The sequence below is a fragment of the Buceros rhinoceros genome, unplaced genomic scaffold (assembly GCF_000710305.1).
Source record: "Buceros rhinoceros silvestris isolate BGI_N320 unplaced genomic scaffold, ASM71030v1 scaffold12475, whole genome shotgun sequence".
In the NCBI taxonomy this organism is placed as follows: Eukaryota; Metazoa; Chordata; class Aves; order Bucerotiformes; family Bucerotidae; genus Buceros; species Buceros rhinoceros.
In genome coordinates this window covers 57,349-72,020 of record NW_010412340.1, presented here as the reverse complement: position 1 = coordinate 72,020, position 14,672 = coordinate 57,349, and the positions used below count along the sequence as shown (strand labels likewise).

Genomic DNA, 14,672 nt, shown 5'->3' with positions numbered 1-14,672 from the left:
TTTTATTGTCCTTTTCTAGGACTTGACTGGATGAGTAAAATCCAGAGGTCTTTGTAATTTCCATTTGTTAAAAATTAAGCTTATTTTAACACCAGGTAAATTCAATACATACATGAATGAAACGGGTCCTCCCTGTTGTCGAAGAACATCTGACTACATCATTGACACTTTGTTATAAAGGCATTAACTGTTCGACTGTTAAAATAAAGACACCATTCTCTTAGATAGCACCATGGTTTTAGAATATCCAAACAAATTCAGTGTTTTGCTGTCTATTCGTTACGTTTTATACTTATCTACTTTGTTAAATAAAATCAAGAGACTAATAAGATTACAGTAAAAACTGCATGGTAGAAAGCCACAATTCCAGTATTTCAGTACATCATAGATTCAGCACCAGATGTTGTTTTAAGATTCCTGCAGTTGTAATACTACAGCATTGTTTTTTAAGGGGGTTTTTTGCTCCTGTTCCATGACTCGATGACATTAAAAGTGGCCACAGATGTGCAAAACTGTAAGAAGGAAAAAAAAAATCCCTTTGCAGATTATCTCTTTCAGTAATGGAGCCAGTGTTTTCAAATGTAAATTGTGAAACACTTTTTGTTTTGTTTTTGTTTTTGCATAGGATGCTTTGGTCTTGTTTCCTACGTGCCATCTGTGACCACTTAAAAACCAGTGGAAAACAAGTGCGCTAGTGAGATTACCTCGTTTTGCTGGTGTGCTGAGGCTTTTTCCACTGATGAGTTTTGTAAAAACACTGTTTTCTTCTCCACCCTTGCCTTCCCCCAAATCTAAAGAACTACTACCCTATGACAAGGTGTTTTTTCAGATGAGGTAACCAACAAAGGTGTGAAGTTAGATATATCGGTTGTAAGGCCCTGTAACCCGTGTAAAGGCATATGGAGATGTAGTTACTGTGGAGTCTGTGGTGAGCGACAGTGTCCTTTGTGCGAGGGACTTGATGAAGCGCACATACGTTGGCTCAGAGGGTTCGTGTGGCTCAGCAGGCTCCCGCTTTGCTTTTTTGCCGTAGGATTTCTGAGGCACGTAGTCTGGACCATACTTCTCACATTCCTCCTCTTTCTCTCTTGCCTTCTCAGCCATCTTTGCCTCCCACAGAGCCAGACCATGTTTTGGCTCATTCATGCTCTTGTGCTGGTAAAAGACAAGGGATATTCTGGTGGGATGGTTCCTGTTGGGATTTTTTAAGGGAGTTGTTGCGTGGAGCTCACGTTTTGCGCACTCTATGAGAATTGACCCGTGAGACGGAGCAACTGCCACTCCTCCAATTTCTGGATCCAGAAAGCTCTGCTCGCTATCTGACCAGACTTCATCGGGATCCTCTGCTTTGTCTGGATTCAGCACATCAGTTTTATCTAAACCACCCTGGGGAGTAGTCCTATCATGGTTTTGACCTGGAAGCATGTTAGACAAACCATTAACTGCTTGTGAAATCATTTCACTTTCCTTATTTTGGAGATGCAGTGAATTAGGAGGACCACTAAACATACTTGGAGCAGAATGGTAGTCGTGAGCTAAATGTGGAGGGGGTTGCACGTGATGAAGTTCACTGGGTTTACTCATGGCAGCAAAATCCATGCCCGGATTACTCAGATTAGATTTTAACCTTGAGGCAACCTCCATAAAATGGCCGTCAGCCTCGTGGGTGGAGTAAGAGGAAAAAGACCCTACGTGGTGGACATTTGGTCTAATGGTGCAATTACTGAAGGAGTCTACCTGCATATTTTGGTTTCCGTAATTCAAGTACTTGGGACTAAAACTCTGGTTATTCCCAAACCTATGCTGGTATAATGTTTGAATGGGTGGTAGGCTGAGTTTAGACATGTGGTCTTGGTTCTGGCAACTATACAGGTCCACGTGCTGGGAAGGGTAGGAGCCCAAGTAAGAGGGGCAGTTGTCCATAGGTATGTTTCCATTGCATTGATAGGGTGGATATTGGTTATTTTGACTTAACGATCCTGAATAAGGGTTCATGGGACTGGAAGAATTCAAATAAGACCCCGCAGGCTGTGATGAGGTTGTGTAGAGGTTCATGGGACTGGACCCTCCATAGGGATCTGAAGTGTATGAAGAGCTTGGATAAGCATTGGCTGGATTAGACAACCTTACATAAAGATTTGCAGAACCTGAACCCGAGTAAGAGTTAATAGGATTTGACTGAGGGTTGTTAGAGAGAGTGCGCTGTGGAGGTTGCTGCTGCTGTTGTTGGTGTGTGGCTGGTCCTGAAAGACGTAAAAGATCTGTAGGTATAAAAAGAAAAAAAAAACACCTCACAACAACCAAGCTTTTTTTTTCCCCCACCCCCAAACCCCATAAACTACATACTTTATAGACTTTTCATTATACATTTCTATGAAATTTCCAAGAGAAGTCTATCATATGATAAGTTAACAGAGGTTCCCTTTACTCATATCTCAAATATCATCCTTTAAGAAGCTGAATAAATACTAAGGCTACTCATTGTGTTTGGCCTGTATCCCGCAAGATCAGATGCTGATGGCAATGGGGAAAAAGAGGACAGTGCAATCTGTTCAGTCACATGCTCAAAATCCAAAGAGTTGAATCATCCTTTAAGCAGCCCATGAAATTGAGCATCAAAGTGCTCCCAAACAGCCATGCACAAGGTAACCTTCTTTCCCCCAATAATAAATAATTCTTCTTATCTATATTAATAGAACTGTCTCAAAAAAATGCTCCTAGCTTTACATAAAAAAACAACGGTGACATTCACTGACAGGAAGAACAGCTCACTAACAAGTGAGATTAACTGAGGATGTAAGAGCAAAACCATAATTCATTAGAGTGAAATGGCATCGTTTAATGGTTACAACCCTAGCCTGGGTCATGGGACAGCTGACTTCTATTCATAGGTATTTCAGTGACTTTCTGGGTGTCCTCAGATGTATCGCTTCTTTTCTCTCTGAGAAAGCTGCTGTAACAATAGTCACGATGAACTCCTTTGCTCAGGACTCTCAAATCTATTGATGAAAACTGCCAGGGATTTTTAGATGGATTTTTAAGTTCTTACTCCGCTATGGAAAAGCGTGTTCTGCTTTTGCTCTTGAAGCAGTGAGTATAAATAGCGGTGAAGATGTTAGGCTTGAATCCCCTCAGATTAGGAGGTTCTCTGTAACAGTGAGTGATGTGAGGTCATTCTTTCTCTGGCAGCAGCATCACATACTTCTCTTCATGGCTTCTAGCACTACTAGCCTTTTAAAGGTACTTTACTGCATGGCAAGCAGAGTTTGCAAAAGCATGGGATTTCTACAGGCATTAACTATCCAACAATAAAGCATTTCTCTTTTCTTTTTTTCCTTCTCCAGAGTTGACCACAGTTTGGCATTCTAGTATTTTTAAATGTACAACATTGATATTTACTTTCAAGAATTCTCTTTACTTTAGAAATGGGCTGAGAATAATGGTTTTCTTGAGGCTCATTACAGATGGCCCTGATTTTGAGGAAGCTTACCACTGCTGATAAAGATCCCGATCCGATTCACGTGTTTACCTGCTAGCTGTTTTGCATGACCTGCCGCCTCAGAGTTGCTTTGCTTGTTGCGTGCTGCAGCAGACTTATCTCTTTCAGCTTTGCTAGGCCCATTCTCCAAGGAGGAAAGCTTCTCTGCAGCTGCTTTCTTTGCTTCTAGCTTCCTTTGCCGACACGTCTTAACAGGCTCTGCTAACATCCTTACTTTTCGGCGAAAGGAGGTAAGGACCTGGATGCTGCCATTCCTCTTCTTCTCCTCCTGGCCTTCCGTGCTTCCAAACTCATCCACATCAGAGACTTTGTATAATGGGAGCACGTGGAGCTGCTCGTCTTCTGGTGTCTGGCCAATTTCACGATTGTCTTCTCTAGTTAGTGTGCAAACCTGTTGGAAAGGTGTGGTAGAGTAACTCTCTCGAATCAGTCTGAGAAGAAGAGATCTGAAATACCAGCCTGTGCATGTTACTTGCCCCGCCACTATCGGCATTGGCACCTGGCAAGCTATTTGTAATCTGTTGCTTTCTGCGCAATTCACACGTGTCACAATAGGCCCGCAATTTCATTTCTTCCATTGCGCTCTTGGCCAGCGTTGCTAGAAACAGAAGGTATGTATGTCTCTTTCTTATGCTTGTGCTGAACAGTACAGTTAGGGATTACTCTGTGAGATCCACTGCACCGTGGCCAGAGCTCAAACAGTGGAAGCTGGGACTTCATACTCGCCTGAAGATTTTGTCACTATCGTACATTAGGTAGCTACTTCTTAGAACTAGTGTGCAATATAACGAACTGCCATTGTACGTCACGCCCCCTTACAACAGCAACTCCCAGGACTTTGCAAAGGAGCGAGCCTCTGTAATCTTAGTAATAAGATTTAAGGAAGCTGCTGTTGTGCCATGCAGCGTGCTCATTGTCTCAGCTCCAGCTATAACAGGTACTGGGAGGATCTCAGTGGGAAAAGATGCTGATACAGACATATTCTGTAGCAAAATCATTGCGTCGGTTTTAGGAAGAAAGCTCAGCTAGAAATATATGCTGTATTGGTGCTAGTTGACTTGTCAATTAAGTCAGACCCTGGCAACAGGAAAAATTCAATTGGTATTAAAAAAGTAGATATTCTCTTTGGCTGTAATGAGAGCTGCACTGTAAATCTAGGTAGCTGTGGCAAATTACAACTTTCATTATTCAAAACTGAACGAGTATTCGTTCTTACATTTACCCTAACTGTACTGTCACAGAGAGAGTAGCCAGGGAACAGAAATAATCCAAAACACACTGGAAGCCAGCTTGCTTTTCTGCTATCTTCTACAGAACCTTTGCTGTACATGCTAGAGATCAGAGCTGAAGTGAGGAAAGGGTGTGTGTACAATGCAAAGGCTGGCAAGGCTCCTCCCAAGCGGGAATGAAATCCACAACTTCCAAAACTCTCTCTGAAAGAAGGTATTTGTTTCCGTTTCTATTTTATTAGAAGATATAATCCAAAGTTCTTAGAGGAAAAAGGTGTTTCAAGAGGACATATATAAACCGTTTTGTGCCAGGAGCACTGAAGGAGGCATTTCAGCCCTGCTTGGACCTTCCTTCCGCTGGCTCCATAGTTTCTCTTTTACCAGTTGCATATTAAACCTCTCTTTAATACACCATAATAAGTCTCATTCAACTGAATGAAAAAAAATCATTTAGGGGATAGTAAGTTAGCTCAAATACTCTTTGATGTTTCTTTTTTTAGCCTGCTGTGTTATGCCAGTATAAAGAGACTGAGATAATGAATGAAATACTTGAGATCAGTGCTGGAGTAAGGAGGCCCCACGCATCACGGACTTACCAGCGTACTCCCATTCTGCATATTGTGCAAGTCTCTGTGAGCATGAGCACAGAAGTCCAGGCAGGCAGTGACCCCTGAGAATGGGCGACCTTCTTTTAAACCCAGGCGACACTCGGATGCTCTGTGTTCATACTCGATCTGGAAAGAGATGACAGGTATCACTGCAACGGAGCCGGATGTGCCCGTGCATGCCATCAACACTGAATGCTCCATCATGACAACATGCAAGTCTCCTAACATCTTGCAGGTGGCAACATACAGATCTTGAAGGCAAACTATATCAAGCAATTTGACGGCAATTTTGTATCCATAGTTCACTCCTCGCTGCTTTGTTCCCTGTTCCCTTCAGTCTCTGGTGTGATTGTGAAATTGGCCAGTAATACTTTTCATTGCATATTGCTTTTGATTCTTTGGCAGTGGTTGGTGTTTTTACATGACAAATGTGGCACATGGTTTCAGCATCTGGCACTGTGCAAGTGACATGTTTGTGTAGACTGGAAACATACCAAGCTGTTAAGGGAAAATGGCTTTAGAAAACTGATTTCAGAATGACTTCATGAAAACAATAATTTGCGTTTTGATTTGTAATATTTTGGCATGCCAAACATATATTTCATTAGCTTAAGTACAAACTCTAACCCCTGACCAAAAAAATAGAGAAAATTCAGTCAAGGCAGTACTTTCTATCCATGTACTCGCTATTAAGGAGCTTTACAAAGCGTTGATAATTCAACAATAAACCTTACACAAAAAGAAAGGATTTTGTAATAGAAGATCAAGCCTTAGACAAATGACGGTTTCATATTTTATTTAGAAAATTTAAAATGAAACCATGTTTGTAAAATGCTTTGCTGAAATTCCTGAACCTTTCAGGTGAATGCAAAAAAAAATCTACACTTAATGGAACTTAATGGATCCCATTTTAAGTTAAGGTGAAATTAGAAGTTTTGCCAAGTCTTGATCCAAGACCACTAAAAAAAGATGCAGAGTTTGCTCACAGACCTTTATTTTTCAATTTTGGAATATTTACTTCCCTGGAATCTGAAAATAAAAGCAGAACAAAACTTGAAAAAAGTAAACTTTTTCAACATGAGCGGTCTTAAACTGTTAGGCAGACTGCAGTTGTCTGATTAAAGTCTACTGGTGCAAGTGTTCTCTGAGATGTTCTGTTGGGTCCAGACCCTTTCCAACTCTGAATTTTAATCCAGTGGCAATCCAATCTTGGATTAGAGTAAATCTTGGAGTTTGGAATTTCTTTTCAGGTTTCAAAGGGGGATTGGTTTTAGGGCTTTTTGGTTTTAGAACCTTTTACAATACCATACAAATTAGGCCTTGATCATCTCTCTTTAAAGCTGCTGACAAGAGCTTGACCAGGGTTTCCCCACAAATACAAGGTCTGCGTGAAACTCCTGAAAGAGGCCAAGCTATATGCACATCTTACTACCCAAGGTAGAAATTGAAACTTGTAGAGGCATGTATTTTCAACAAGTGTTGGGCAGAACCAAGTTTAGAGAGAAGTTCTTCTGTGAATTTTTGTGGGAAAAGAAAAGCAGCCCAAGGAAAGAACATTTTTCTTATTCGCCACCCCCTCATTTTTAATTCTTCCTCTTCCTTTCTTCTCTTTGCAGAATGTTTCTCAGATATTGGGACAGATAACCACAGCTAGTGGGCACACAGCCACAGCTTCCTCTATAATGAGTCTCCAAACATTATCTAATCGGGTAAGTGCAACTGGGTACGTCTGTACTGAATCTGCTTACCCTGCCTAGGTGCTACTAAACGTGCAAGTGTTACACCAAACAAAAATGGACAGTTCTGTGTTAGTTTACTCTTTCTGTTCCAGTTGAAAATCTGTCTTGTGCTGGTTGCTACAGCAAAACGCTGTCAACAGGAAAGAAAAAGGACGTCATAGTTTGCAGTAATGCTGATAGTTTGGAGACTGCAAGTTCTTGAATGTTTGTAATGGCACTGAACCTGAGCGACAAAAACCAAAGCCAACAGTTATGTGTTTGCAAGGGGTATGTTGTCAAATTTTGACCTGAATATCTGAAATTCCTTTTGGTAAAGGAATTCAGATGAGAGACAGCCACACTGAGAACCTCATACAGGCTTTGAATGTGCTAGTATCTGTGAATACTGCTTCACAGAAAATAGACGTGCACGATCCTCTCCTGCAAGAAGGCTGGTGTAGGCACTTGTGTGCATGTGCACGCCTGAGTGTGTCCAAATATGAAACTTCACTCCAAAAGCACGTTGGTAATGGCTATTTTGGTGAAAAATAAATTCATCTGCCACTTCAGAGAGCAGAACTGAAACTGTGGCTTCAGGACACAAGTGCAATATGATCCATTGCCTTCTGTTGCCATTCTCACACCATCTTCATGGCTGTTTTGCTAGTTTGGCTGGTGACTCATGTGCAGTCCAGAAATTTGTGTTGTAGAGCTGAAGAGTTCTGCTGAAATGTGAATTAATTTTATTGAGTTGATGCAGGTGAAAAGGTTAGTTCTGTTTAGCAGACCAAATTCTGCTAGTTTTAATTCCGGAAGCATTTTAAGTGGAATTGTTCATTTTCATTTGTCTTTACCCCGATATCAAACAAATGCTGGCGCAAAAGGTACCTAATGGGTTGGCGCAAGGTTGAAGCATTGGGAAGCGTGGCAAAGATCAGGTTATTTGCCTGACTGCTCCAATTCCTTTTTTTCCCCAGCGTACCTGGTTGTTATAGGCATCAGGTGCAAGCTTCTTGTAGGTAGGTGCCATCAGGGTTGACAGATTCTGCAAATTTGATTCTAGTTTTTCTTCCTGTTAGGAGGTGAAATAGAGTTCAATGCCATTGCCGTACTGTATGTATGGGATCTAAGTCTTTCCACAACTACGTTTACAGATAGCTGTGTAATGGCCTAGGCTGTTATCATTCTTTAGCCAATACCTGCTGTGAATCTGCTTTTAATTTTATTGTTTCACAGCATTTAAAGTAGCAGTGTACTGTGATCCTTGCAAGAGGACACTGCACACTATAATCATAATTTGGCTTATATTAAGAAGAATCACATTCTTCAACATGGAGATGTTTTAGATCCAAGCATGATGATCCTCATTATCTTCTTCCCTATTGGAGTTTTGGGAAAATACTAGTATTTAGAAAGCTTGAGAGAAATAGTATCAGAATGTCGATCAGGCTGTCATTGCAATGACAGCACTTCAACACACAAATATCTTTTCATGAAACAATTTAAAATTATTTAAATAATTCAGACTTCAAAAAGTTCCCAATTCTTAAGCAATGAAGAATTGCGGACGTGTCTAGTAGTTGGCGATATGGAGGCAGGAATGACCACGCTTATTTTTTCTATGAAGAGAGGCACACACTTTCAAAAGGTAGGGCTCTTGACAAATAAAGTACTTCAATAACATAATTGCTCCCCATCCTCTCAAGATGAGAATCCCAAATTCAAAACCTCACTTATATGAGGCCCTTATTTTTAATATCAAGTGCATAAAGAGCAGTGGCATGTTAGAGTGGTATAGTTGTTTTTAGGAGTTTGTATATTTTAGGAGCGTGTGAAGAGCTGTGAAAACCCTGTGGGTTTGGGGGAGATGTGTTTAGTGCATTAAAAGTTTGTATCTCCTACTATGGGACTATATTCTAGTTTGGGACTCCACAATGGCACTATTGTCAAAAATATGTCGTTGTGACCTTGTGGCTGCTGCAGGAACTTGGAGCTTTTATATGGCCAGTAGGTTACAATTTGTAAGTGTTAATTCTACTTTTTATTGGTAAGGATTCTATTTGTGTTGTCTGTAAACTGTCTAGGCTATAGGACCCAGTCCCGGGTCTGGATGCATGCTTTGACTGCCCCCAACTTAACGTGGGAACAAGACTGGAGGGTAAAATCACCTTCACTGCACAGCAATGGCTTCCATGGGAAGTAAATTCAAGAATGCTAGCTCGAAGAGTGCCCTGGTGGGCTCTGGCCAGGAATCTAGCTTAGAAAATTTAGGGGATTTAGGATAAAGAAGGCTTTGATAAAGAAGGCTTTGTACCACAGCAGGATTGAAGGAGAGCTATTCTGTAATCCTTGGGGCTGTAGAAGAGCAGCAGGTAGAAAAAATGTGTGTTAGTTATGACGGTATTCTACATATTGTGCCATCCTCAGCACAGGCCGTAGGATGCAGAAGTACCTGGCCCCTGATCACGTGAAAGAAATGGTTGGATTTGCGTAAGACACCAGAATACAGCAAATAGCTGTGGACCTACGTATCAGTACGCAAGCAAGGAACTAAATTTGCACATGCTTGTGAAAAAACAGACTGGGCCATTGGAACCTCCCAGACACATGACTAGCTGGAGATGTCCAGGAGTCGCTGCAGTCATAACTTCAAAGGTATCATGTGCCCAGGCTAAGGTCAATGGTTTTTTCATTACTCTGACTTGTTTTAAAATAGTTGCCAGTTTGCTGTAACACACTTCCCAGTCTGGAAACATTCGGTGAGACAGGACTGCAGGTAGAATGAGTGAGTCTTCCTATCCTCTTGTTCCTATTGTCATCTCAGAGTTTCATTATGTTTGACTCCATGCAGTCTGCTTTGGTTCCCAGTTGCAATATTACGTTCCTTCAGTTGGTAAACCTTCCGCTCTGCCCAATTGCAGTTGTAATATAGCCACAATTATTCAGGCCATGCCCTCTCCTCTAAATGTGATAGCCTAAAAACATGGTTTCAGATCTCAGGGCTTTTACCAGCTGTCAGAATTTGGACAGTCAATTCAGCCGGCTCAGTGACTGGAGTCAATCAGTTTTGACTGGCAGTTATTTAATTACCCTACATGTATGGTATTCAGGCAGGGCTCTGGCCCTTGGTCTCTTGAACTGTATCTCTACTTGCAGAGTGACAGAAAACATTTTCTTGCAAATGAGGCTCGCTTTAGAAACAGACACCAACCTCTTTTGGGTCATCCCCCATCAGCTTAAACTTTCTTGGGATCTTGCTTCTGGCAAACTTACAACCATTGTAGTACATGCTCCAGGAGCAACCAAAGGAAAATGAAGCACCACAAGTTTCAGGGTCCAGCCCTTGACATGCGCAAGTCCGTCTAAAACAAAAGAGAATATGGCAGTTAGCAGCAGGCGGGTCACCCTGGGGCACTCCCGCAGTGGGTGCCGGCATTCTGCCAGCACTCTGGGGAAATCAGTGGTCTTGGATCGTCTTCCATCAGTAAATCATGAAGCAATGAAAGAGGGAGGCATACGTACTATAACTGAAGAATTTATCAGGGTGAATAACTTCACGGTCGCAAGGCAATGACTGTGAGGTTTCTATGCTAAAAGGGTATGTTTGCGTGGTGCCTTGTTAGGTAGTGGTATTCATGGAACCTGAAAGGGGCATGTACCGATGGTACCGCAAGAATGCGGGAGCCCTCTGACAGGGGCGGAGCAATGTGACTCTACCCATGAAGCTAAAGTAACATACAGTGATAGCTATGTGAATTTTGGTCTAGATGTTCTTTGCTATCAGAAAGACACGGGAAAACAATACATTGCAATTTCTTCAGATTCAGGCTTGCCTCGTGTAGCTTACAGTATGATTTAGTGCATCTAGTTTTTATTGCAAGGTTGAGGTACTTGCTGTCCTGGACCCTGCTGAGATCTCTTTCTTTAAATATACTGAGATGCTTCACAGCTCTGGGAAGATGTTTTTCCCTGATTTGTAAGAACTTTGTTTTTCTCACAAAGTTTGTGAGGTTTCAAACTGCCTGAAGTAGTTGTGAAGATTATGTATATTTCAGGGTAATAGCATGAGCAGAAATGCCAGGTCTGAGGCCAAAGGTGGGGTTGAAAGTTTGGCAAGCATACCCTTTGTTCCACTTACTCTTCATTGAGGGCACACCGCCGGTTCGTGAGCGTGCCGTACTTCCTTAGGGTGTCGGTGAGTTCAGAGTAAAGCTTGTCGGCCAGGCTTGTTGGGATTCCCTCCCAGACCAGGATGAGAATCACAATCACGGCTGTCTCACACGTGTGGCCTGCTCGCTCGCGCACCAAGCAGAGTAGCTTTTCCTCCTTACTGCTTCTGCGGACTACCTGCATACACAGCAACACACACCCCCAGAGCCCCAACACAGAAAAGGCATTTCTTAATGTGAAGAACAAGAGAATGGGAAACCCCAGCATTAGAGTGCGTGTGTGGAGGTTACTTCTACTTCTGTCTTCCTCCTTGTTTCTGGAAATTTGGTCCATTTTTCTCATTTAGCGATATGGACCAGGGCTACCCTTTCGGTTTGATGAAGCTGACTCTTAAGAGGCTAAGTTTGACTGATGGCATGGTTGTGGAAAAAGCTTTGTAAAAGTATCCCCCATGCTCTGAATCAAAGCAGGAATCTTCTCCTGAATTTCCCCTATGGTACAAGTGGCCCAGTTTGATTAGTGAGCAAAAGATGCCTCCCTGCACAGAGCTGGATGGTTGACACCTGCACTTAGGGCAGGAGCCATGTGGGGAAAGGCAGGTAGATAAGGAAGAGACTAAATAACTGGACGTGGGAGCTCTCTCCCTCTCCCTCCCAAACTTAAGCAGCTAAACTTGTAATCAGCCACTCAAGTTTTGTGACCTGCCCTTACTACATAAAAATCTTGCAGTGATGAGAGGAAAGCAGTAGATGTGTTCAAATAAGAGTGCCCTTGCTTCGCAGTGCTCGTGCTACTGTGGGTATCTGAAAAAAAGGCGCAGTCTGGCATGCATCAAGACTATAATCATGTACCAGTTTTTCCTCATCCTGTCTTTCCCCAGCCTACCCAAACCACTCAGTAATTTGTGCCAAAGTATGACAGTGTTTGCTAAGAGGGTGTCCTAACGCCTCTCTCAAACGGGGAGTGCATTTCAAAAACGTTACAGTGGTGCACTTACTGGACTTATTTGTAAATCAAAATTGAACAGCAGTGGGAATGTCTGGTATTGTGAATCTTAAATCTAAGCGAAACTGCTTTCCTTCTGAGGTTTTCATACCTTTAAGACAAATTTTATTCTTCCTGTTCTCCATGCAACAAGTAAATGGAGTGTGAGAGACAGGGGTGGGAGCAGGCTACAGGCATCCTGTGGTACTGCTGCTGTTGAGCTATTGTAAGTTTCATAGTGTCAACTAACAGAAGGACATGTCCCTGCTGTCTGCTTACATGAACCATCATACTGAACTAGGTTAGTCTCGACATTTGTGGACATCACTTACCCATTTAGCAATTGGACATCCTTGAGAACTTTTGCCTTCTTTCCCAGTGTAGACAACCCTCTCAATCCTTATAGCTTTACCCTTCTGTCCAAATCTTAAACAAACAAAAACATGTACAGTAAGCAGATTCATTGGGTTCTCTGTGAACACTGAAAAGATGGAGCACATTTGCCAGTCTTATCTTAAAAAATAAACCCTATGAATTACAGGGAGGGATGTACAATGCTGTTTATCATGCTGATTTTATTGCAGTGGTGCACTGAGACGTTAAGAGAGACAAATGTCTTTAACACATCATGAATGAGTAAAAATTATACGTATCACATTAATATTCCCAAACCTTTTAAATGTATCTGTAGAGAGTTTTGCTACAGATGGCATTTTGAAAAGTGGACTTGAAGTCTATTTTGGGGAGGAATTTTACATTTTTCTTTAATTTCTGGGTTAAACTTAAAGTTCTTGCTCTGAAAGGTATACAATTAAGTTGTCATGGAACAGCTGGCATGCAGCAGTCACTATTAATTTTCTGTGCTTGTTTCTGGCCTAGATACGGTGTGAATCAGTTAAGTCATGATTAATTTGTATCATATCTATTTCCTTTATCAGCTGCTCACAAATTGTTACTTATTTACTTCTGCCTGACTTCCATACTGAATTAGGATTACAAGGTGCCTTCGAATGATGCCATTTGTGTGTGTCCTTTTGCGACCGAGGTGGGCAAGCTTGGCTCTTGTTGAAGCATTTATCAAGGTGATTATGCTATCAAGGCAGAATCTAGCCCCACATGTAAGTAGTTACCCAGAGCAAATGGATTCACTTTCCACGTCCTGATAAATCAGATGGAAAGATGCAGCAAATACTAAGTGAAGCAAATCTTGAATCAATAAAAATCGTCAGACCTGTTAAGCCATTTCCAGGCAAGTTCTCTGGCCAGGCCTCCTCCCGGGCTGCTGCAGCTGGGGGGTGCCCATCTGCGGAGTCCTAGAGCACACCAGGTCTCAGGTGAGGCCGTGCATTAGAAACCTCAGTGTCTGCAACGTTACAGATCCAGCTACCACGTTGATTCAGCTGCATTCTGGGGACTGGGCAAATTGCACTTCGTCACCATTTCTTGAATTCTGCCACTCTCATTGGCATTAGTTTTTGGCTTTTTTTTTTTTATTTTAATAGCCAAGTATGGGGACTAAATCACAATCTCCTCCTTCTTTGCCTGTTACTTATAGAACAATCAAGATAGTTCCTTCCTGTTATGCAGCCATTTCATGATACCTTGAGAACTTTTGACCTTTCATCCCTCTTGGTTTTGCACTAAAATCTTGGTGACTTAAGAGCAAATATTTATATTTAAACTGCTGTCCTGTAAAGGAAATGAAAAATGCTTACTTTTAGATGTGATCTCATTTTGAAATTTCAGTGTCACAGGAAATTATACAAATAAAATCAAGTTGTACTACACATGTTCTGCAGGCAACTGTTAAGTCACTTTTTCCTACTTAGGCTTGGATGTTAGTAGACATTTGTTTCTTTAATTAACCACATCAAAAAAACCTATTTTAAATCTTAACATTTTCTATCAATTTGCTAATCTGGATTGCAGGACAACTGTGTGGATGCCGCTATAGAAATATGTTTTACATTACGCTCTGGAAATGAAATGGACTTTGTCTCAAATCTTTCCAGCTGTCACAAAGGAATTTGTGCCTGATGTTTGTCATGCTTACTTTCAGGGCAAAGCTGATTGGCTTTAAAGACTGAGGAAAACTCACTGAGCATGAAGTAGGGACTGGGAGAAGGAAGAGGTAAAACGTATGTATCCACCATGGATTCTGCAAAAAATTTGTTCTGGTATAGCCAAAGTATTAACTTCAAGTCTAAATCCAAATCTTGGTTTGTTTGGCAGTGCTGATACCTCGAAAGTCAATCCATATTCACGGGAAGTGAGTTTGAAAGTGCTTCAGTTGTGATTAGTGTTACCAATTGCACACGTGTGCTGGAAAGTATCTGCTTTTTTTACATAGGGATACAAAATTAATTAACAAGGATGAGTTCTGGAGTTCTTCAGTCAGAGAATCACGCAGTTCATACCATATGAACAGCCATTGTTCAAGTGGCTGCTGCTATACTCTGCTGAA

At 41.7% G+C, this 14,672-nt stretch overlaps 1 protein-coding gene across 1 annotated transcript in view; it reads right to left on the bottom strand.

Annotated features, from left to right (window-relative positions):
• Positions 1-609: 609 nt before the first annotated feature.
• TET2 (tet methylcytosine dioxygenase 2) overlaps positions 610-14,672 on the bottom strand; it is a 21,392-nt gene continuing 7,329 nt past the window's right edge. The window contains exons 3-9 of the mRNA XM_010136357.1: positions 12,541-12,634; positions 11,193-11,401; positions 10,266-10,416; positions 8,037-8,126; positions 5,325-5,462; positions 3,530-3,890; positions 610-2,261 (exon numbers count right to left, since the gene is read on the bottom strand). Coding sequence (XP_010134659.1) covers positions 856-2,261; positions 3,530-3,890; positions 5,325-5,462; positions 8,037-8,126; positions 10,266-10,416; positions 11,193-11,401; positions 12,541-12,634 — 2,449 coding nt within the window. The 3' untranslated portion in view covers positions 610-855. The remainder of the gene's footprint in view (positions 2,262-3,529; positions 3,891-5,324; positions 5,463-8,036; positions 8,127-10,265; positions 10,417-11,192; positions 11,402-12,540; positions 12,635-14,672) is intronic.